General features: G+C 40.1%; 1 protein-coding gene across 2 annotated transcripts in view; it reads left to right on the top strand.

The window, feature by feature from the left end:
* ADGRL1 (adhesion G protein-coupled receptor L1) overlaps positions 1-23,663 on the top strand; it is a 181,045-nt gene that overhangs the window by 98,004 nt on the left and 59,378 nt on the right. For both annotated transcript variants that reach the window (XM_070739581.1, XM_070739582.1), the window contains exons 2-3: positions 4,460-4,605; positions 16,823-17,039. In XM_070739581.1, coding sequence (XP_070595682.1) covers positions 4,536-4,605; positions 16,823-17,039 — 287 coding nt within the window. In that variant the 5' untranslated portion in view covers positions 4,460-4,535. The remainder of the gene's footprint in view (positions 1-4,459; positions 4,606-16,822; positions 17,040-23,663) is intronic.

The following is a 23,663-nucleotide window of genomic DNA, read 5'->3' on the forward strand; positions in this document are numbered from 1 at the left end:
AAATTTTGAGCCAGTTGAATGGCAGATTTAATGGTGTTATATTTATATTAAGAGCTGGTAGAGCAGCTCTATGGCGATTCATGTCTCAGAAAGATGGAAAACCACATTGCATAATTTGGCAACTGTGCCACTGAATTTTACAAGCCAAAACATGGATTTTGTAACCTCACAAGAGTTTAATTTCCCCATTCCTTTGAAGCAATACCGTATTGAAGGGATACACAGAAGGCTGCAAAGGGGGAAAAAATCCTTACTTTGTTCAGTTCTTATTCAAATATTTACCAATGTTACTATTGGTAATATTTGAATAACACTGGAATGCTGGAGAGACTTTTCAGGGGGTTTGGGAGCTGAGGTGCTTTGGGAGGGTTTGGGTTTTTTAAAAAAGCAGGTTCTTGTTGACATGGTTTTAACCAAATTATCTTGGGAGGCGGATAAAAAAGGCACAATTCAAACTAAAGAGGCCTTTGAAAATGATGTTTTGGAGGATCCCTAGTTTTCTTGGAAACTATCTGTCTGGAACCCATACCACATCTCGGACATCAACACCCTTGAAAATGTCCAAAGATAGTTCACCAGAAGAGCCCTTCACTCCTCCACTCGAAACAGAATACCCTACGAAAGCAGACTATCAATCCTAGGTCTAGAAAGCTTAGAACTACGTCGCCTAAAACACGATCTAAGTATTGCCCATGAGATCATATGCTGCAACGTTCTACCTGTCAATGACTATTTCAGCTTCAATCGCAACAACACAAGAGCACGCAACAGATTCAAACTTAATATTAACCGCTCCAAACTTGACTGTAAAAAATATGACTTCAGCAACCGAATTGTTGAAGCGTGGAACTCATTACCCGACTCAGTAGTGTCAACCCCTAACCCCCAACATTTTTCCCTTAGACTATCCACGATTAACCTCTCCAGGTTCCTTAGAGGTCAGTAAGGGGCATGCATAAGTGCACCAGTGTGCCTTCCGTCCCCTGTCCAATTGTCTCTCCTTATCTCATTTATCTTTTCTTCCTTTCAAATATGTTCACCTATACTTTTATATCTTATCTTCTATTCTTTTCTTTACTTATATTATTACATATCTTTCTCTTCAATGTGTATTATGTATTGGACAAATTAAATAAATAAAATAAATAAATAAATATTCAGTTTTACTCAGGGACAAAACTGTCAGTAGTTGGCAAAACTGCTGGGTGTATTCCAGAACCCATACTCATTTCACATAAGGGGGCTGCCAGATCCAGAAAGTCTGGTATGTGTCATGGATAGACTAGATTGATGCGCTCTTGTGCCTTCAGCCTATTCGCAACACACAACTATTTCCATGTCTCAGATACAGGAATTTCTCAGCAGACAGAAACTCTGAAACATTGTTCTTGATTATTATTTCTATATCTAGAAGAGATGAAAGACAGAAATATGCTTTACTTTCTGATAGAATATCTCACAATGTCCAATAGAACCAAACCTGACTGAATTTAACCCAGTTATACTTCTACAGGTGAAACTCGAAAATTGTAATATCATGCAAACGTTCGTTTATTTCAGTAATGTAACTTTGCTCAGGTATTATGGAAGACCAGGATGCTTCAATAAGCAAAGTGGACCAACACCAGCAGATTACATTGCTCCCCAAATCAACACAGACTGTGGAAACGTTACACTGGACCTCAAGCATCTTGCAGTGTGTGGGTCTCCATTCTTCCTCCATACTCTGGGTCCTTGGTTTCCAAATGAGATGCAAAGGTTTCCACTGTATTGATTTGGGGAGCCATGTCATCTACTGTTGTTGGTCTACTGTGTGCTTCATTAAGTCCAGGGTCAACATAGCCGTCTACCAGGAGATTTTGGAGCACTCCATGCTTTATGAGGACTTAAATTTTCCAGCAAGACTTGGCATATGCCCACACTGCCCAAAGCACCAAAACCTGCTTCAATGACTGTGGGATTACTGTCCTTGATTGGCCAGCAAACCTGCCTGACCTGAATCCCATAGAGAATCTATGGGGCATTGCCAAGAGAAAAATGAGAGGTATGTCATGGAACAAAGCAGAAGAGCTGAAGGCCACTACTGAAGCATTCTGGTCTTCCATAACACCTCAGCAGTGCCACAGGCTAGTAGCATCCATGCCACACCGCATTGAGGCAGTAATTGCTGCAAAAGGGGCCCAAAGTACTGAGTATATATGCATTCTTACACTTTTCAGAAGTCTGATATTGTTCTATGTACAGTACAATCCTTTTTTAATTGATCGTATGTAATATTCTAATTTTCTGAGCTGGGGTATTTGGGGTTTTCATGAGCTGTGTACCCAATAATCATCACAATTATCCCAAATCACAGCTTGAACTATCTTGTCTTCCATGTTATGAGTATCTCTCATAGATTAAGTCTCACCTTCTAACTTACATTACTGAAATAAATGAACATATGCACGATATTCTAATTTTTCGAGTTTCACCTGTATATATGTGCTTGTCTCCTATCCAGAATTTGAGTTTCCTTTAACATAAAGTCTTAATATTTTGACTCAAAAGAATCTGTTAAATCAAAATAAATACAGTATTCAAAAGCTTGGATAGAACTTACAGTCACTTTGAATCTTATTTTAAGATATATACTTTGCTTATTATACTGATTATATTTATGTATTACTTGGATTTTAACAACCATCTGTAGTTTATAATATGTTCATGAATTACATGAATCCAATTAATAAAATATTGAAAATACTAAACTTGTTTATGACACTTATAAATTCTGTTTACTAACTTCTTGTTTTAACTTTCTGAATTTTTCTCAGCTGTTCCTTTTTTCTTTTACAAATTCTTAATATCATTTTTTAAAAATGCAAACCACTGCAGTAAAGTTACTTTAGCTTTCAAATATTAGAAAGGTTGCCACTGTTCCTTTGTTTCAAGAGCTCCGAAGAAATGCCTCTCTTACTGGCATCAGCCTTTGGTAAACATTTTATTTGGTGGCATTCAATGGAGGATACATTTATGTGGCTGTTGTTTTTGATGTTTCATTTCATTTCATTTTCATTTTATTGGATTTGTATGCCGCCCCTCTCCGTAGACTCGGGGCGGCTAACAACAGTAATAAAAACAACGTGCGACAATCCAATACTAAAAACTAAAAACCCTTATTTTAAAACCAATCATACATACAAACGTACCATACATAAATTGTGGAAGCCGAGGGGGAAAGAATATCTTAATTCCCCCATGCCTGACGACACAGGTGGGTTTTAAGAAGCTTGCGAAAGGCAAGAAGGGTGGGAGCTATTCTAATCTCTGGGGGAAGTTGGTTCCAGAGGGCCGGGGCCGCCACAGAAAAGGCTCTTCCCCTGGGTCCCGCCAAACGACATTGTTTAGTTGACGGGACCCGGAGAAGGCCAACTCTGTGGGACCTAATTGGTCGCTGGGATTCGTGCGGCAGAAGGCGGTCCCGGAGATAACCTGGTCCGATGCCATGAAGGGCTTTATAGGATGAATGGGAGTGTACTTTGCTGTGTTTTGCTGAAGATTCTTTGCAGGAATGTCTTAAGTTTTGAGATGTGTGAATGAGCAAGTGGGCAAAAAAAAAAACCTGCAGAGAAACATGTGCTCTTTTGGAAAAACAGAGGGGGTATAAGGAGAATCTGCTATGAATGTTTCTTGTCATTTTCTAGCAATGGCCAGAAATGAATCCTTGTGGATTCCAGCTACTTCTTGTCTGGATATATTGGTTTCATGTTTTGTTTGTTTGTTTGTTTGTTTGTTTGTTTAGTCCAATACACAATGAGGGTTTTAGTGGGTATATATCTATATACACATAGTAAAATACATGATGAAGGTTATAGAGGAGATACTCATAGTAAAATATATCTAAGAAAGAATAGAAAAGAAGATATAGTAATAGAACATATCAATGAAAGAATAGAAGAAGAGATATAGGAATAGAAGAAAGGTATAGGAGATATAGGAGAGCAATAGGACAGGGGAGGGAAGGCACTCTAGTGCACTTATGCACGCCCCTTACTGACGTCTTAGGAATTTGGATAGGTCAACCGTAGGTAATCTAAGGGTAAAGTGTTGGGGGTTTGGGGATGACACTATGTTATTGCACAATATGTTCTGATGAAAATATTCTTGAGAAAAATCTACTCTTTTGGGGTACATGTCCCTTTGGATAAAACCAGTAATTCCAGTTCAGTGTTTTGATTCTACAAATATCCTCTTCTAGAAAGCATAGACAGGGCTTCTAATTTTTCTGGGAAGAGATAGATATGTCAATCTGAAGGGCTAAAGAATGGAGAAGCTGATTAAGGAGAACAAGGCGTATCCTTTGGAGCAGGAAAAATGATGCTAGCTTGATTTCTATAGGAGGCAGATTAAGGAGAGCAGGTAATAACTCACCCCTGTGCTAATTCCTAACTCAAGTCTTCTCCTCTTTCTCCACCAGGCCTGCTGTGATTTACCCTCCTTGGGGATGAACAGAGTGGCTCCTGGTCGCTGACAACTCCAGCATTCACTGCAGGATGGCCCAGCTCATCCATGCCCTTTGGAGCCTGTGCATCACCACTGTCCTTGTCACCTCGGCCACACAAGGTAAGAGGAAGAGAAGAGAACAGCTTCCAAAACAGGGCAGGCCTTTCAATGAATTAATTCATGAGCCTGCACCACTTGACACTAGGAAAGGCTGAGGAAGAGAGATACTTTCTTTTCTAGACAAAATGAAAAAAATGTTAATTCTGTTGCAATTTCTGAAATAAAGCCTTTTATTTTCCTTTCACAATAAACAGTAAAAAAATTTAGAATGGTGTTTAGCAACTTCCCTTGACAATGTCAAAATATTTTCCAATTAAGTGCTAAAAACAGGACTGCTTTATTTAGACATGCATAATGTTTACAGTTGAAATCTCTGTATCTTGTCTCCTGTATATAGGTACCTGATCAAATTGTATTTAATATCACATCTTCCTAACTAGTAAGAAGAGGCTACTTGCCTCTAGTAATGCAGAGGAGGTCCTACTATGGCAGTGCTCTTTGGACAGTTACTGAATTCCAGTTGTAAGGCCCTGGGGTAGGAAAACATGAGCAGCAAATGGAATGAGCATGTTAACATTATAAACCTTGTAAGCAAATAACCTAAAGCTGCTTTTGGGAGACCCAGTTCTAGTAATAGATGGTTAGATATGTTCACTGTGGGGTGACATAGTTTTCTGCAAAATTAGCAGTCTATTTTGGTGCTCATGCTATATGTATGCACCTGGAAGTTTTTTGAACACTTCTAGCAACTACTGTGATTGCTATCATATTTTTTTAAATACTTTATTAATTTTCCATAAAAATCACACACAAACATACAGATACTTAACACATAGTAGGGATTACAATTACCCCTCTCATCTTAGAAGTTAATTTTTAATACAGAAAAAGAATATATTCTTGATTCATTAAGTCAACATATTGATCTAAGTGAAAAGAAGAATTTTGTTCAAACATTATAATAACATAAAATTAATTTAATAAAAAAGAAAAAATATATAAGGTCATTTTAATATATTCATACATTTCTCATAACATTTAATTTTTATTTTTATCTATCCACTTATAAACTTTATTCCAAATAGTATAAAATTCAGATTCTTCCTGGTTATTCAACCGTCTATCATATTTTTTTCTGGTAGGCATCCCTTACTTGTAACAAGTACAGGAAAAGTGACCATTGAGAAGGAAACGTTGTCTAGCAATGTGTTTCCAACCAAAAGCTTTTTTAAACAATTGAAAAAAACCATTGGGTAAGAGAATCCAGGGGGCGGGAGAAGAGGAGTGACCAAATTTGTTATCAAATCTTGGACAAGGCAGATAGGGAGAAAAATAAGTACAGTGTTCCTTCGATTTTCACGGGTTCGAACTTCGCGAATAGCTATACCACGTTTTTTTAAAAAAATATTAATTAAAAATACTTCATGGTTTTTTTTCTATACCACGGTTTTTCCCGCCCGATGACATCATATGTCATCGCCAAATTAATAATTTTTGCAAATAAATAACAAAAAAAATATTATTGTTAATAAATAATTATGTTTATAAATATCAGGATCACTAAGTGTCTTATTCAATGGTGAGTACCAGTAATAATGGTGAATAAATGGTTGTTAAGGGAATGGGAAATGGTAGTTTAGGGGTTTAAAGTGTTAAGGGAAGGCTTGTGATACTGTCCATAGCCAAAAATGGTGTATTTACTTCCACATCTCTACTTCGCGGAAATTCAACTTTTGCGGATGGTCTTGGAACGCATCCCCCGTGAAAATCGAGGGAACACTGTAACCCTTTTCTTCAGTTGATGGCGAGCTTCTGTTTTGAAGCTTGTTGAGTCTTCCTGTCATGTTTCTTCCCATCTTGGCTAATGAAAGCTCAACAAATGCTTCTAGTTCATCCTCTCATACATATTTTTCCCACATTATAGTTAGATCAGCTTTGTCAGATTTGATGCCCTCCAAATATGATGGACATTCTAGTGTGGCAGTTGTAATCTAATACAGTATATCTAAAGATCCTATATGGGATAAAGTTGAAAAAAAGAGATTGATTGTTCCAATATGCTGTTTATTAATAATATATTTCACATGTTAGCTAAGTTGTTCATAGATGTGATATACAACAATTAAGAACAGGAATCCTGTTTTTCAGAATAACAGAATTTGAAGGGACCTTGGAGGTCTTCTAGTCCAACCCCCTGCTCAAACAGGAAACCCTAGAAAATTTCAGGCAAATGGTTGTCCAATCTCTTCTTCAAAATCTCCAGTATCAGAGTGACCACAACTTCTGAAGGCAACTCGTTCCACTGATTAATTGTTCTGTCAGACATTTTAGCTTCCTTCTAAATTGGTTCTCTCCTTGATTATTTTCCATCCATTGTTTCTTGTGTTCTTCAGCTTTGGTTTTGCATCTTTTACATCCCCATACATATCCTAGAAGGGACTAGAACGCAGAAAAAAAATGCATTGAAAGTTGCCAGCTTCATTTAAAAGAAAAAGGGGGGAAATGGATGAGGATGAAATGGATGCTTCTTAAAATAAAGTATGAGTTCATTATTTGTAATATAGTACTGCTTGCATTAATTGGGGAGGAGACTGTTCTTCAGTGATTATATGACATTTGCACATTCAATTTTATATAATATTAAATATTTCCTGTTTTGGGAATCAGGCATCCCACATCCCTCAAGTACTACTTCAACTCTGAAGTTCCTGGAGGAGAAGGAATGGCAGAATATATTTGCTTTTCTTTTTCTTTTTAAAATGGATCCACACACCACCATCTGTGTCATATTTTAATCCTTTAGACTGGGTGACTTTCATTCGTGAGAACAGAGTTGATTAGAAGTCTCAGGACTCCTGCCAAGAGGAAGAACGGGCATCCTTGGTCTGAGGCTACAGGGTGACTCTATTTGTTTAGATGAACATACCCTTGAAGGTCTACCATATTTCAGAAGGTCAGAAGGAAAGAGAACAGATTTGTAAAATGCTCAGAATTCAAAGAATGTTGCCTACCATGTTTGTCATAATGTGAGACACCTTCTGCTTTGGGTTTTCAGATTTTGAATGAAAAGGAGATAGGTATTACCCATTGCAGGACTGTCAAACTCCTGGCCCATGGGCCAGATGCATCAAATGCTGACCACAGCCCCATCGGGTTTAGCAAAGGGGGAGAAAGTTATCATATGTCACGTGATGCTGCCATGACAACTTGAACTTGACACCCCTAAACTATTGGAACCACTAAAAGCCAGCAGAATTTACACCTAAGTATTTGAGCATTTGTCCACATTGATAACATCTCTTGGCTAATATACGCAACCACCGATGCTTCTTACACACCTATTTATTTATTAGATTTGTATGCCGTCCTTCTCTGAGAACTCGGGATGGCTAATAGCATATAATATAACAATACAGTACAATGGCAAATCTAATTAAATTTAAAATTGCAATCTAAAAATCCAATATTTAAAAACAATCATACCATTTCAATCATACAACATATATCTCATTTTATTGTTCGGAGGCTGAGACCTAATTGCCCCAAGCCTGGTGATATAGGTAAGTCTTAAGACTCTTACGGAAGGCAAGGAGGGTGGGCGGAGCTGATTCCAGAGGGTTGGGGTCTCCCCAGAGAAGGCTATTCCCCTAGGCCACGGCAAGCGACATTGTCTGGTTGACGGGACCTGGAGAAGGCCAACTCTGTGGAACCTAATCGGTCTCTGGGACTCATACGGCAGAGGGTGGGGTCCCACAAGTAATCTGGCCCGATGCCATGTAGGGCTTTATAGGTCATTACCAATACTTTGAATTGTGTCCGGAAACCAATCGGAAACCAATGCAGTCCGCGGCGTGTTGGAGAAATATGAGCATGCCTGGGGAGGCCCATGACCGCTCTCGTGGCTGCATTTTGTACGGTTTGAAGTTTCCGAACATTCTTCAGATGTAACACAATGTAGACAGCATTGCAGTAGTTGAACCTATATACTGGCCTATCAAATATTTTTTAAGTGCTACATGTTTTGATATTCCTTCTAGTGTTTTTCCTTTTACAAAAATCCTGCAAAATAATATTTACTTAATCCCACAATGAGCTATATGAACTATGCAAATTAACTTAGTTTTCACTTTAACTGATGTGCTATGATTTTCTCTACTTCACTTTGCATTGTGAACATAGCCAAGAAATTAAGGTGATGGAAGTGTTGTTGCCTTAGCCATATGGTTTCTGTCCTAAATCTTATTCCATATCACCCTCTTGGGTTTTCACTCAGCCGGATTTGATTGGTAGTGTCAGTTGGTATGCCTAAATTTAGAATTAAAGGTAATCTCAGTTTCCCATTTGTACCTGTGTGCTTTTAAGTTGACAATTTGGATTCTTTAAAATTTTTTGGAGAAAACTGCTTTAAAATAGGTTTGGTCATTATAATACTGAGTACAGTGTTCCCTCAATTTTCGCAGGGGATGCGTTCCGAGACCGCCCGCGAAAGTTGAATTTCCGCAAAGTAGAGATGCGGAAGTAAATACACTATTTTTGGCTATGAACAGTATCAGAAGCCTTCCCTTAACACTTTAAACCCCTAAATTACAATTTCCCATTCCCTTAGCAACCATTTAGATTATTACTCACCATGTTTATTTATTAAAGTTTATTTAAAAAATATTTATTAAAGGCGGATGAAAGTTTGGCGATGACATATGATGTCATCAGGCGGGGAAAACCGTGGTATAGGGGGGGGGAACCGTGAAGTATTTTTTAATTAATATTTTTTAAAAACCGTGGTATAGATTTTTCGCGAAGTTCGAACCCGCGGAAATCGAGGGAACACTGTATAAGCAATTTGTTAAAGCCCCTCTGATGTCTACTCTAGCTGTTTGTTTTAGTATCATAGTCAAATGCTTTGACTGTGAATTGATTGCTACCTACCCTGAGCCTTTCAAATATTGAACATTTTATGAAACAATAAACGGAACTGAGGAAAAACTCATCAGAATCATTATATGTAAGTCTTGTCTTTTTTGTGAAAAGATTTAAATGCCAAAGGCAGATTATTGTACGAGTTTTCAAATTCTATGAATTTACTTAGGCTTCTATGTGAAAGATTTTAAATGAGAGAGAAACCTGGAGGAGCCTTCTCCTGTGCATCAGAAAGAGAACCTTAACTTAGTTTAAAACAGAAAATATTTTTGGAAACAAGCCTTAAGCAGTTTTAAACCATGGGCTCAAAGGCCTGTAAGCCGCCCTGAGTCCTTTAGGATTGGGCGGCATAGAAGTCAAATAAATCAGGATCCTTGCTTAGGATATACTGTAAAACTACAATCAGATTACAATCAGATTAAAATGAAACTTTTTCTGTATTCCTCTTGCTATCAGAAACAAATTTCTTTGGCATTGACTTAGTAAGAAATATAAACAGGTAATGTAACATGTAACTCAGTGTGGTGTCTGAACAAGTTTACTTTAATTAGTTCAATGAACCATAGGTAAAAACCTTAATTTTAGAAGAAACCTTGACCATCTCTTTCAGAATGGGTAGGGCCACAACTTCTGTTGGAGTGACAAAAATGGGTGACTTAAGAATCTACAAGTCTTAAGCCTGCTAGACAATAAAACAAAGCTAAAGACAATTAAAACAAAGGGGCAAGGAGCAGAAAGTCAAATTAAAATGACTAAAATAAAAGAACCAAGAAGAAAATTTGACCAAAGTTATGCTGAAAAAGCCAGGTTCAAGCATACCATTGGGGAAAGCATGCACCTACCTGTGGAGAACTTTGAAGGTAATAAGCATCCCTTTGAAATGGACATGTAGGCAGCGTGTAACTATACTGTACACAAGTATGTTACCACAAACAAATATCCTGTGCAATGTTGCAAGAAAGCAGATGGTACTAATGAGATTTCTGTCTCATCCAGTTTGTTGTGAGAGATGGGCATTTTATTTTTCTAAACAAAGTTCTAGTGGAAGAGATTTCACCATAAATCTTCCAGGCTTCCAAATCAAGAGCTTTCTGTTCTCTTCTTTTCACTTGAAGATGGCTGTTTTTGGTACTTCATTTTTTACATCTCTTTGACAACAGCCGGGCACTTGGGAGATGCTGAAAGCCAATAGCCTCTGTGTGTATGTGCATGAACAAGGTGTCTGTGTGTCTCTAAACAAAACCAGATGTGCCATAATTCTTGGCTCATAATCTGCATGACTGAGCTTCAGACCAGAATAGAAAAGGCTAATGGCCATCTGTGTTCCACATAAAGCAATAGTGGACAGAAACATAATTGGCACCTAGGAGGACAGCAGAGCTCACATAAACAAAAAAATCCAGATTATTCCCCCATTTTTTTTACTAAATAAATAATCTGGGACATATAATCGTGAATGTCCAGGATTTCTGTTAACTGTCATCTGAAAGTCAGCAAGTCATAAACACAGTAAGGCTATGGATGATTTTTTTGAGCATGAAGCTCTTTGCATTCTGTGATGAATAAAGAGTCAAGTCATGTCAATTAAATCTTCCTGACCATTTTCCTGTCCAGTTCTATCTTTCTTCCAATTCTCATTCTTGGTATATCTTTTCTTATGTGTCCACAGTGGGAGTTAAGCATACATAGGTATTCTGGAGTGGAAATGCACTCTCCTGTAGCTAAACCAGATAGATAGATGTCATCATCTATCTGAATTAGGGCAGTGTTTTTCAACCAGTGTGCCGCGGCACACTAGTGTGCCGTGAGACATGGTCAGGTGTACTGCGAAGCTCAGAGAGAGAGAGAAAACAAGAGAGAAAGACAGAAAGAGAGAGAGAGAGAAAAAGAAAGCAAGAGAGAGAGAAAACAAGAGAGAGAGAAAGAAAGAGAGAAAAAGAGAGAGAGAGAGAGAAAGCGAGAAAGCGAGAGAAAAAGAAAACAAGAGAGAGAAAGCAAGAGAGAGAGAGAGAAAGAAAGAAAGCAAGAGAGAGAGAAAGATAACAAGAAAGAGAAAGAAAGCAAGAGAGAGCAAGAGAGAAAGAAAGAAAGAAAGAAAGACAGAGAGAGAACGAGAGGGAGGGAAGGTGGGAGAGAGAAAGACATAGAGGGAGGGAGGGAGAAAGAGAGCAAAAAAGAGGAAGGAAGGAAGAGAGAGAGAAAGAGGGATGGAGAGAGAGAAAAAAAGAAGAAGGGAGAGAAAGAGGGAGGGAGAGAGAAATAGAGCGAAAGGGAGGAAGAGAAGGAAAAGAATTTTGTCCAAACTTTTTTTAGCCGCCCCCTCCTTCCCACTCAATGTGCCCCAGGGTTTTGTAAATGTAAAAAATGTGCCATGGCTCAAAAAAGGTTGAAAATCACTGAATTAGGGGGATCATCTTGTGGTGAAGGGGAAAGAAGGCAAGGCTAGAAATGGTGAGAAGGAATAAGAGTAAAGAGGGAAATTACAAGCATTGGAAAGTTACTAAAAATATACACGTCTTTGCACCACACCCTTAGGATTGCCAGGTTCAGATTTGGAAATGAAAGTTAATTCTTTAGGACGCCAAACCTTGGAAGAGTCAGCCTATGTGAAGAAGAACTAAGTCCTAATCTGCCACTTTAGAGACGTTTCAGATTTGTTCATCATTGTCATTTTAGCTATCCTTCATTCTTGCTGCGGAGAAGTGAAACGAGGGTCCAGTCAGGCCGAAAGGAAAGGAAAGGAAATTAGACCATAGAAGGGCTGGCATTGTCACTGCAGACCATTGTCACCCACTGCTGGAGCCTTTAAAGCTTCTGACACAGATATTTGGGGTTTTGAGCTAGTGAAAGTACCCACCTCTGTGATCATCTTTCTATTCAAAATCACAGCCATGTAGAAAAAAGCTGTAGTAAAGGCAGCTAATGGAATGAGGAGGTGGAAACAAAGGTTTCTCCACAATGTGATGCCCATGAAATGTTTAGAAAGTTTCTAATCACACCTACCAGGACTGATGGAAGGGGGAATGAATGTGAATTTATTTTATGTACTGTAAGTATACCACCCCTTTAAGCTAGCCTGTTATTCTCCGTTGCAGTAGAGGGCATTGCTCTGTTTGGCTGTGTTGAAGCTACAAGCCAGCCTCTGTTGGGTAGACTGTGGGTGGAAGGGATCTGGTTCTTCACTTCAGGCTGCCAAATATTTGGGGACAATTCTGATACCTACAATTAGGCATCTCTGCCTTGAAACCAAATCAGCCTTAGCAATTGCAAACACATTAAGATGCAGTTGGGAGGCTGTGGTCTTTATTGAAGGGAGCTTCTCCCTAGGCTACCAGTGTGAAAATCCACGTTTTGACGTCTCCTTTTCTCCTGGAGCCCAGCTCTTTCCTCCCTTCTTCATTTATTGTTCTCCACTGGTATTGCAATTCTCAGTTGCCCTGTGTGTGTGTGTGTTCCCCCCCCCCCAGCTCCGACCTTCTCTTGTCTGCTGGGCTCTCCCCACATCTCAAACACCAGTGCCAGACTGTACTAGTTAGTTACTCAGCTAATGGTTTAATTACAGACTGCCTCCACGGGGCTCTTCCATTAACCCAGCAAGGGGGAAGGAAAAATTACACAAAGAGCATCTATGACATGCTTGCTTTCTAGCCCCCTCTCTTATCTTCCCTTTGAAGTCCTGAGTGCCAGTAATGTGTGCTTCCCACTAGAAGCTTCGACAATTGCCCTTGCTGTCGAATGCTGGAACCGCTTGGCTGATTAGAACAGCCAGCAAGGAAGAAAGAAACAAATAAGAAGCCCAAAAGGAATGCAGATGTTCTGCCAGATGGGGCCATAACATGCCCCCAAACACCAGTAAGCTCTCCCTGCCATTTTTACTTGGCGATGTGCTAACACCTTCCTAGCCTCTTCTTGGGAGATAAGGAGAGAGAAAATGGACAAATTAACCAATGCAGGGCAGATAGTGTCATCCCCAAACCCCCAACACTTTACCCTTAGATTATCTACGGTTGACCTATCCAGATTCCTAAGAGGTCAATAAGGGGCGTGCATAAATGCACTAGAGTGCCTTCCGTCCCCTGTCCTATTGCTCTCCTATATCTCCTATACCTTTCTTCTATTCCTATATCTCTTCTATTCTTTCATTGAATAGTTCTATTACTATATCTTCTTTTCTATTCTTTCATAGATATATTTTACTATGAGTATCTCCTCTATAACCTTCATCATGTATTTTACTCTGTGTGTGTGTGTGTGTGTGTATATATATATATATATGTCACATGTTGTTTTGCTGAATTTGAAAATTAAGGGAGACTAGGATAGATCTATTTTGGCCTTATTTTGGCCTCATCAGCTAGCCATACCCACTGGGACTTGAACCTGCAACCTTTGCCTTGTAAGGCAGAGAATTATCCTCTAGGCTACAGTATCCAATCCCTTCAGCTCTGCACCAGGGAAGGGTTACATATTTTTGTGTATATATACCCACTAAAACTCTCATTGTGTATTGGACAAAATAAATAAATAAATAAATAATAAATAAATAAATAAATAAATAAATAAATAAATGCTGATGTTCTGCCAGATGGGGCCATAACATGCCCCTAAACACCAGTAAGTTCTTCCTGCCATTTTTACCTAGGGATGTGCTAACACCTTCCTAGCCTCTCCTTGGGAGATAAGGAGAGAGAAAATGGACAAATTAACCAATGTGGGGCAGATTGTGGTGTCTAAAGCCACTGGAAAGAAGGTAGGCAAAAGCAAATAGATGTCAAGGTTCCAGGTAGCATCCAAACTAAATCAGACTCCGAGTCAAAGTACTCTTCAAAGTTCCAATGTATTGCCGGAGCCATCCTGGCACCTACACTGGTAAACCTGAATCTGAGTTCCCCACCCAGTTGAAAGTTCCCATCCCTTGTCCCCCACCCACAAACTTGTCACGTTGCCCACTCAGATTGGCCAAAGTGGCAAGTCCTCCTTCTGCTTCCACCCAGGTGGGGGGGGGCATAGGATGGCCTTGAACCACTCGAAAGAATGCTTTGTGTCTGCATCTGCTCCCTCATGAAAATCACCCTTCCCAAGTTCCCATAAACATCAGACCTTCTATAGTTAGTCTGGCAAGCCATTAATTTATCACCAACTTCTGCACCTGCTTAACAATAGAGCTCTGAAGAACTGGGACATTTATTCATCAATTTGCATGCAAAAGTGTTCTAGATCATACAAGTGTTTCATTGCTATCCTACCATTTTCTCAAGCTCTTGTCCTTGTTAGTCATCCCCTGAAGGAATTATGAAAAAAGCTAATATAATCCTTGGTTGTATAAACAGAGGCATAGAATCAAAATCAGGTGAAGTATTAGCACCGCATTATAAAATCTTTGGTAAGACTAGCCTTAGAATCCTACATCCAGTTTTGGTCACCATGTTACAAAAAAGATGTTGAGACTTTTAGAAAAAATGCAGAGAAGAGCAACTAAGATTATTAAGGCCCTGGAGAGAAAAACGTACGAAGAACGATTGCAGGAATTGGTTATGGCCAATCTATAAACAAGAAGGACTGGCAGGGGCTGCCACAAAGAGGAGGGGGTACCAAGAGGCAAGGCAAGACAAGAAGCAGTGGGTTGAAACTACTCAAGGAAAGAAGCAACCTGAAATTAAGGAGAAACTTCCTAACAGTGAGGACAATTAACCAGTGGAATAGCTCACCCTCAGAGGTTCTATGTGCATAATCACTAGAGGTTTTAAAGAAAAGATTGGACAGCCACCTGTCTGAAATGCTATAGGGTGTCCTACTTGGGAAGCGGGTTGGATTGGAAGATCTCCAAGGTCCCTTCAAGTTCTATTCTGATTGGTTGGTTGGTTGGTTGGTTGGTTGGTTGGTTGGTTGGTTGGTTGGTTGGTTGGTTGGTTGGTTGGTTGGTTGGTTGGTTGGTTGGTTGAATGAATGAATGAATGAATGAATGAATGAATGAATGAATGAATGAATGAATGAATGAATGAATGAATGCATACTATAGTGCTGCTGCAACTTACCTTTCAGAAATTCTGACCACAAAATGAGAGCAGCACCTGCCAGGTAAGAAGCAACACTGACTCATCCTCTCTAGTTTATCATTTTGAGGACAAGAGCTATAGTGTACAGAGGTGACCTGTTGACCATCTGCACTAGGCAACGAGTCATCTCCTGTTTGAGACAGCTTTATTTGTAACTGGAACATTACATAACATTAGTATGCAGTTACAGCAAATTTACAATGGAGAAATCTTTGGGATAAAGGTAGTCATTGATAGATAGATATTCCAAAGCACAGGAAGGATGAATCTGGGCTAGGGGCAGAAATGGTAAAAAGGTTGGATCTTGTGTGTCAGAGTGAACTTTTGCCTATAGCATTCCTAGGAATATCTGGGCGCTAATACCCTCTTCCCCACATCTTTTTATTTCAAATAGAAAGATTTCTAAAAGAAATAAACCACAATTGCCTGATGACTAGGAACTAGTTCCGAAGACCTAACTGCTGAGATAGATGCTTGGTGTCATTGTCTCTCTGGCTTATAGGGATGATGACAGACAGAATTCAGCAAATGTAGACTTCCAGTTCAGTGTTCATTGTTATATTTTTCCCATCTCCCTTTAACAAAAATAAACAGATACATCTAGTACGAATCTTTCTGGAAACTTTCCTAATGGCATGTTTGGCCTTCAAATGGTTTTCCCCCTTTTGTTTACTTCCCACCTCCACCTCTTCAGTCTCACAAAACCTTGCAGGATTCAAAAGGATTGTAAAGAATTTTCTCAGACCCTTTCCTCAGCTGCTGTCTCTAAAGTGGGTGGTGTGGGAAGCCAAGAGCTTTATGAAAAACATGTCTGGGTTTTTAAAGACATACCTGCCTGAATCTGTAGCGTTTCAGGTGGAATAGGCAGCTCAGCCCAACAAATAGGAGCCATTGGTGTGGTTTTTTTTCCTTTTTACTTCTTGGGTGGTACCAGGACACACATAGCTTCACATTTAAGACCTACCCAGATGTGCCACGGTGGAGGCATAAAGGATTCCAGATTCCTACTTATTCTCATCACGGAGTGAAACTGAAAACAAAAGATGTGGAGAGAGATATTGCAGGTCACAAGCAAAATACAAAACAAGTTGTGAGAGAAAAATAAAATTCTGGTTTATCTGTCTCCTATTCTGTGTAGCGTGGAAAATAACCTTAGGTTTTTCAGGATTTGGTCTCATTGAATACTTAAACAGGGAAGAAAATTACAGCCGGCAATCAGGAGATGGAATTGAATTTCAGGACTGAGTTGCATACTAACATGTTTCCTTACTCTCTCTCTCTCTCTTTTTTTTTTTAAATTCCAGCAGGCCTAAGCCGTGCTGGTTTACCTTTTGGCCTGGTTCGGCGGGAATTGGCATGCGAGGGCTATCCTATTGAGCTGAGGTGCCCAGGCAGTGATGTCATCATGGTGGAGAATGCTAACTATGGTCGCACAGATGACAAGATCTGTGATGCTGACCCCTTCCAGATGGAGAATGTCCAGTGCTACCTGCCGGACGCCTTCAAAATCATGTCCCAAAGGTAAATGGCCTTATAGGTCTCCAGAAAATTTTATGGAGCAATCATTCTTCCATAATCTTTCTCTGTGTCATGCTAGTATGTCTAAAAAAATGATATTGTAGAGATGGAGAAGTTGCAAAAAAGCAAAATATGAGCAGTTTTGCAATTCAATGTCTTAAAAATAACAGCGAGGAGTGTAATTATACTGATGTACAATGATAAAATTTTGGCACTTAGAGTATTGTTAACTCTCACACACAATGCTGAAATTCAGGGTGATTCTCTGAAGCAAAATGCAACAAATCTGTTCTTTATTGTAAGGATGAACAAGGGGTATCCTATATTCCTTCTGATCACTGAAAGTAAAGGTGGAATTTAATACAGTGATACCTCATCTTACAAACGCCTCGTCATACAAACTTTTCGAGATACAAACCCAGGGTTTAAGATTTTTTTTGCCTCTTCTTAAAAACGATTTTCACCTTACAAACCCACCGCCGCCGCTGGGATGCTCCGCCTCCGGACTTCCGTTGCCAGTGAAGTGCCAGTTTTTGCACTGCTGGGATTTCCCTGAGGCTCTCCTCCATGGGCAACCCTACCTCTGGACTTCCTTGTTTTTGTGGTGCTGCAGGGGAATCCCAGCAGGGGAATCCCAGCAGTGCAAAAACGGGTGCTTCACTAGCAACGGAAGTCTGGAGGTGGGGTTTCCCAGCGAGGGGAGCCTCAGTGAAATCGCAGCATCGCAAAAACACAGAGATCCAGAAGTGTGGTTTCGAGGACTTCGGTGTTTTTGCGATGCTGCGATTTCACTGAGGCTCCCTTCGCTGGGAAACCCCACCTCCGGACTTCCATTGCCAGCGAAGCGCTCGTTTTTGCACTGCTGGGATTCCCCTGCTGGGATTCCCCTGCAGCATCACAAAAACACGGAAGTACGGAGGTGGGGTTTCCCATGGAGGGTAGCCTCAGGGGAATCACAGCAGCACAAAAATGGGCGCTTTGGCTGGCAAAAGGGGTGAGTTTTGGGCTTGCGCACATTAATCACTTTTCCATTGATTCCTATGGGAAACATTGTTTCGTCTTACAAACTTTTCACCTTAAGAACCTTGTCCCGGAACCAATTAAGTTTATAAGACAAGGTATCACTGTACTAACATCATCATCATCATCATCATCTAGTATAGCTATGGTCATATGCCAGTTGTATTTGGTTCAGTGTACCAAGCTTTTTCTGCAACTAGATTTTACATAATGAACCCTGCATGACACTAAAAGGAAATCCACTTACAGCTTACTGAAGACGTTTGAAAATCTGTTTCATTATAGATACCAGAGCCCACTTTGTCCAGGAGAGGCTAACAAAAGACAGAACGTGCATATGTTTTGGAGTAAATGAGCAGAAAAGGGTGGCTGAGTGGGTCACCTCAAACAGAATAAATTACAAACGAAACTTTGGAATTCACAGCACCGAAAATGACAACTGCTCAACAATTCAAATCTCAGCCAGTCTACCTTCATTGTTTTGACCCTAAAAATAATTCAAGTTTATACAAGCCATCAACTATTCTATTTATTATTCTTCATTAAAAATTTCCCTGAAGTCTCCACAGGTTCCATTATGTATGCAGGTCAGGTTTTCACAGACTTTCCAGGAAATCTTTCCATCTAAGTAGTTTGACAAGGTAACTACCTTAATGAGAAATAGTGTAGATAGAATCCATCTCGATTTCAGCAATGCTTTTGACAAGGTTCCCCAGAACATTCTCATTGACAAGTAGGATTTGGATGGCAATAGATAAGGGGAGCTCTAGAACTGGCTGGCTACCTGCGCTCAGTATTAATGGCTCCAGATCAGGGGTGTCAAACTTACATCATCATGCCTGCATCACGTGACATATTGGGATTTTCTCCTTTCACTAAACTGGTTGCGGGTGTGGCTAGTACGTGACGCATTCGGCCCATGGGCCGGGAGTTTGACAGCCCTGCTCTAGATCAAGTTAGAGAGCAATAGCCAGGCAGGAAGGATTTGTGTCAAGGCAGTACTATTAATATTTTTATTAATGACCTGTGCAATAGAATTGGTAGGCTACTTCTCAAATTCATTTAAGAAAAAAACATTGGGAGGTCTGGCCAACCCTCCGAAAACAATTCTAATATGCATAGGTTGGAGGACTGGTCTGAGAAAAACAGGATATCCTCGCAGGGAAATAAGTAAGGTATTACATTTAGGGAGGGAAAATTCATTAGACATTAGAAAATGGCTTGGAACCATTATGCCACGTAAGATGATGACTTGGGTGTGATCAGTGAGCCATAATCAGTGAGCCACAATAAGCCATGAGCCAACAGAGTGACATGGCAAGTAAAAAGATTAATGCAATTCTGGACTGCTTTAGAAATAGCATTGTTTCAAAGATGCATGAAGATCTTATTCCCCTTTGTTCTCCACTAGTTAGATCATACATGTGGTACTGTGTGTAGTCCTGGGTTTTCATTTCACTTCCAAAATATGGACTGGTTGGAAGAACAGTGGTTCTCAACATTTTCTTTGTCACAGATTCTCTTTAAATACCTTTTGTGGCCATGGATCATGGCCCTGGACCATGGAAAGGTGCCATGGGGGGAAGAGGGTTAGCAACTGTTTTTCCATTGCCATAGAGATTTGGTTGCATCTAGTTGCTATTGTTGATGCATTGTGTAGCAGGAATGACATGTGGTCAAAACATAAGGCTTCCAATTGTCTTCAGGCAACTGGGAGATGAAGTGTCCATTTAGTGAGCTGCATCTGTCATTCCTTTTCCCTAAATGGAAACCAAGTGAAATTTAGATCTGTTTGTAAAATATACAGCATGGCCATCAGTGTAAACTTGAGCAAGTGATACTCAATTTTGACAACACAACTTTTATTTTATTTTTTCCCATGGCTTTATTTAAATTCTTTGTTCTTTTAAAATGTGCTTAAGTGAAATATATGCTAAATATATATGAATTTGTTTGAAAGCCAGTTTGCAGTAGTGGTTAAAGACATCCAGCTAGAATCTAGGAGACTGTGAATTCTAGTCTTGCCTTAGGCATGAAAAGCAGGTGGATGAGTTTGGTCAATCATTCTGTTTCAGCCACAGGAAGAAATCATGGACCAGCCACTTCTGAAAACATTACCAAGAAAAGTGCAGAGATTTGTCCAAACAGTTGCCAGGAGTCAAGACTGACTCAAAGGTGCACAGGAACAGACACAAAATTACATAGCAGACCATAATTGGGCAATATTTTTACCCAGGAAATTCCTTACCAATTCTTGCTCATATCTTTTGCAATTTTGAGGGGTGGGGGGAATAAATTAGCAATTATTGACTGGTGAGAAGTGGGCAATGATCTCACATTGGGAGTTTCAGAGCTTGAAGAGATTTTGGGTCCAGTTAGCCTTGGATTCTGCCCAAATTCTGAATTCACCTAGTTAACTGACTGGGGGCTAGGTTTGTTTCTTTAGAAACAGAGATATTCAGAACGCTTATCCCCCCCCCCTTTCCTGTGATGGAAACATCTTTATTCAATGTACTGCAGTTTTTCATTTCTTTTATAACATCAGTATCCTCTGTACAGTATTTATTTTAGAACCAATCTTTTTCTCTTGCCTTCCAAGATAGAAAGCTTTTTTCCAGAATAGTCACTCAAAAGCAAAAAAACAAAACCCCAAAAACAAATATGATAAAAGATTGGCCAATTTAATATTGGAAATCTCCAAAAGTGGATTATTTGCATCCAGGAGTTTTAAAGGGGTTTCTTTTCATGATGCCTTTTTGTGATCTTTGAAAAATCATAGAGGATACATGTAGAGCCAGAGGATTGGAAGAGGACAAATGTTGTTCCTCGCTCTCGTAATTCATGCCTTCATCACCTGCAGTGAACTCTACATGGGTCAGCATTTAAGACCATCTAGAAGCTATAATTGGTTCAAACTGCAGCCACTTGCTTGTTAGTGGCACACATCATCAGGAATATTTTACAAGGCCCTGCATTAATTTCTAAAAGGCTTCTGGGTGCAGTTCAGGTTGTTGGTTCAGACTTATAAATTCCTATATGATTTGACACTTTAGATACCTCCAAGACTGCATTCTCCGGCCTGAATTGAACTGACCAACTCATTCGTTTAGGAAAAACTGTTGGTAGTGCCCCATTTCCATAACGGGGACTGAAGCATGGAAGACCTATTTTTGGGAAGACCATCCCAATTAAGATCTGGCTGTCCCCCTTGGTGTCCCCCTCTTGGAAAATGCTGAAAACTAAACTCTCCCTAAGAACTTTTGTTGACTAAGTAGCTGTCGTTTTATTTATTTTACTTTATTATTTTTACTTGTTTTGGATTTTGATTGGTTGGAATATATTGTTATTTATTTATGGATCACTTATTTATATTATATGGACATTTTTGTTGCATTGTTATTATTATTTGTTATTATTATTAAGCACCAAGAATCCTCAAATATAGCAGGTTACAAGTTGAATGAATGAGAGGGGAAAAAAGAGGATCCAAATAATTAAGGACCAGTCGGGTGGGGCAGGCAAAAGTGTAGAACAATTTTTAAAGCAGATTTTTAATATGGGCAAGATTATATTTCCATGAGCTGATTGAACAATCATACTCCATGAGCGTAGTCATGTGTTCAAGCTAGGAGAATGTATGGAGCAGCATATTGTGAAACTCTGTCTTAGGCACTATTCTCTTCGACTTATTTGTGAGTGACTTGGAGGAGAAATTAGTAAATACAAATTTGATATTTGGACGACCCAAAAACAGAGAAACAACAAACACTTACTTTAAAAGATGGTGTCAAACCAGAAGGCTCTTGACAAGTTGGAGGAGAAGCCAGCAAGAAACATTTCAACAGGGACAAATGTAAAGTGTTTCATCAGAATAAGAAAAATGAAAGGCACGAGTATAGGAATGAAAGAAGCCATTCTGAGCAACAAGTACAGTGTTACCTCATGATGCGAACCCCTCATCTTACAAACAACCCGAGATATGAACCCGGGGTTCAGAAAATTTTTGCCTCTTCTTACGAACTTTTTTCTTCTTACGAACCCGCCGCCGCCGAGAAGCCTCGCCGCCCGAACCCGAACGCCAAACCCAAACTTCTGGGTTCGGTGTTCAGGAGGCCGCCGAGAAGCCCCCCGGCTGTTTTAAATGGTGACAGCCGGGCGGCGGGGCTTCCCAGGGGTCTCCCGAACCCGAACTTTTGCCGAACTTCCAGGTTCAGCATTCGGGAGGCCGCTGAGAAGCCCTGCCGCCCGGCTGTCACCTTTTAAAACAGCCGGGGGGCTTCTCGGCGGCCTCCTGAACGCCGAACCCAGAAGTTTGGGTTTGGCGTTCGGGTTCAGGAGGACTCTGGGAAGCACCCCCGGCTGTTTCAAAAGGTAACAGCCGGGCGGCAGCGTTTTTTTGTGTGTGTTTTTTTCGTTGCACGGATTAATAGATTTTACATTGTTTCCTATGGGAAACAATGTTTCGTCTTACAAACTTTTCATCTTACGAACCTCCCCCTGGAACCAATTAGCTTTGTAAGACGAGGTATTACTGTACATGCAAAAGCAATCTGAGTTTCTTAGTGAATCCCAGGATCAACATGAATCAAGCAAAGTCATAATTCATCTCTGTTCTACATACGTTCAGACTACATCTAGACTATCGTGTCCAGTTCTGGGTGCTGCAGATTAGGAAGGGCATTGACATTTATTTCAGTAATGTAACTTAAAAGATGAAACATAATATATGAGAGAGACTCATTACATGCAAAGCAGGATAGTTCAAGCCGTGATTTGTCATAATTGTGATGATTATGGGGTACAGCCAGGGGTGGGCTACTGCCCGGACAGGAGGAGGAACACAATGGGGTAGCGAAAATGGAGCTCCACCCCAGAGAACCCAATTTGCACTGAAAGATGTTGAAAGAAAATGCAGGGCATCCTGCATAAGCCATGCCCACAGTGTGGTAGTAAAAACTTTGGTAACCCTTCACTGGGTACAACTCATGAAAACCCCAAATCCACCATCCCAGAAAATTAGAATATTACATGCGATCAATAAAACAAGGATTGTACATAGAACAATATTGGATTTCTAAAAAGTATAAGCATGCATATGTACTAAGTACTTGATTTGGACCCCTTTTGCCGCAATTACTACCTCAATGTGGCGTGGCATAGAAGCTATCAGCCTGTGGCATTGCTGAGATGTTATGGAAGACCAGAATGCTTCAATAGCAGCCTTCAGCTCTTCTGCATTGTTTGGTCAAATGTCTCTCATTTTTCTCTTGGCAATGCCCCGTAGATTGTCTATGGGGTTCAGGTCAGACGAGTTTGCTGGCCAATCAAGCACAGTAATCCCACGGTCATTGAACCAGATTTTGGTGCTTTTGACATCATGGACAGGTGCCAGGTCCTCCTGGAAAATTGAAGTCAGCATCCCCATAAAGCTCACCTGTGGAAGGAAGCATGAACTGCTTCAAAATCTCCTGGTAGATGGCTGTGTTGACCCCGGACTTAATGAAGCACAGTGGACCAACAGCAGCAGATGGCATAGCTCCTCAAATCAACACAGACTGTGGAAACCTTTGCATTTCATTTGGAAACCAAGGACCCAGATACGAAGGA

The sequence above is a fragment of the Erythrolamprus reginae genome, chromosome 2, assembly GCF_031021105.1.
Source record: "Erythrolamprus reginae isolate rEryReg1 chromosome 2, rEryReg1.hap1, whole genome shotgun sequence".
Classification (NCBI taxonomy): Eukaryota; Metazoa; Chordata; class Lepidosauria; order Squamata; family Dipsadidae; genus Erythrolamprus; species Erythrolamprus reginae.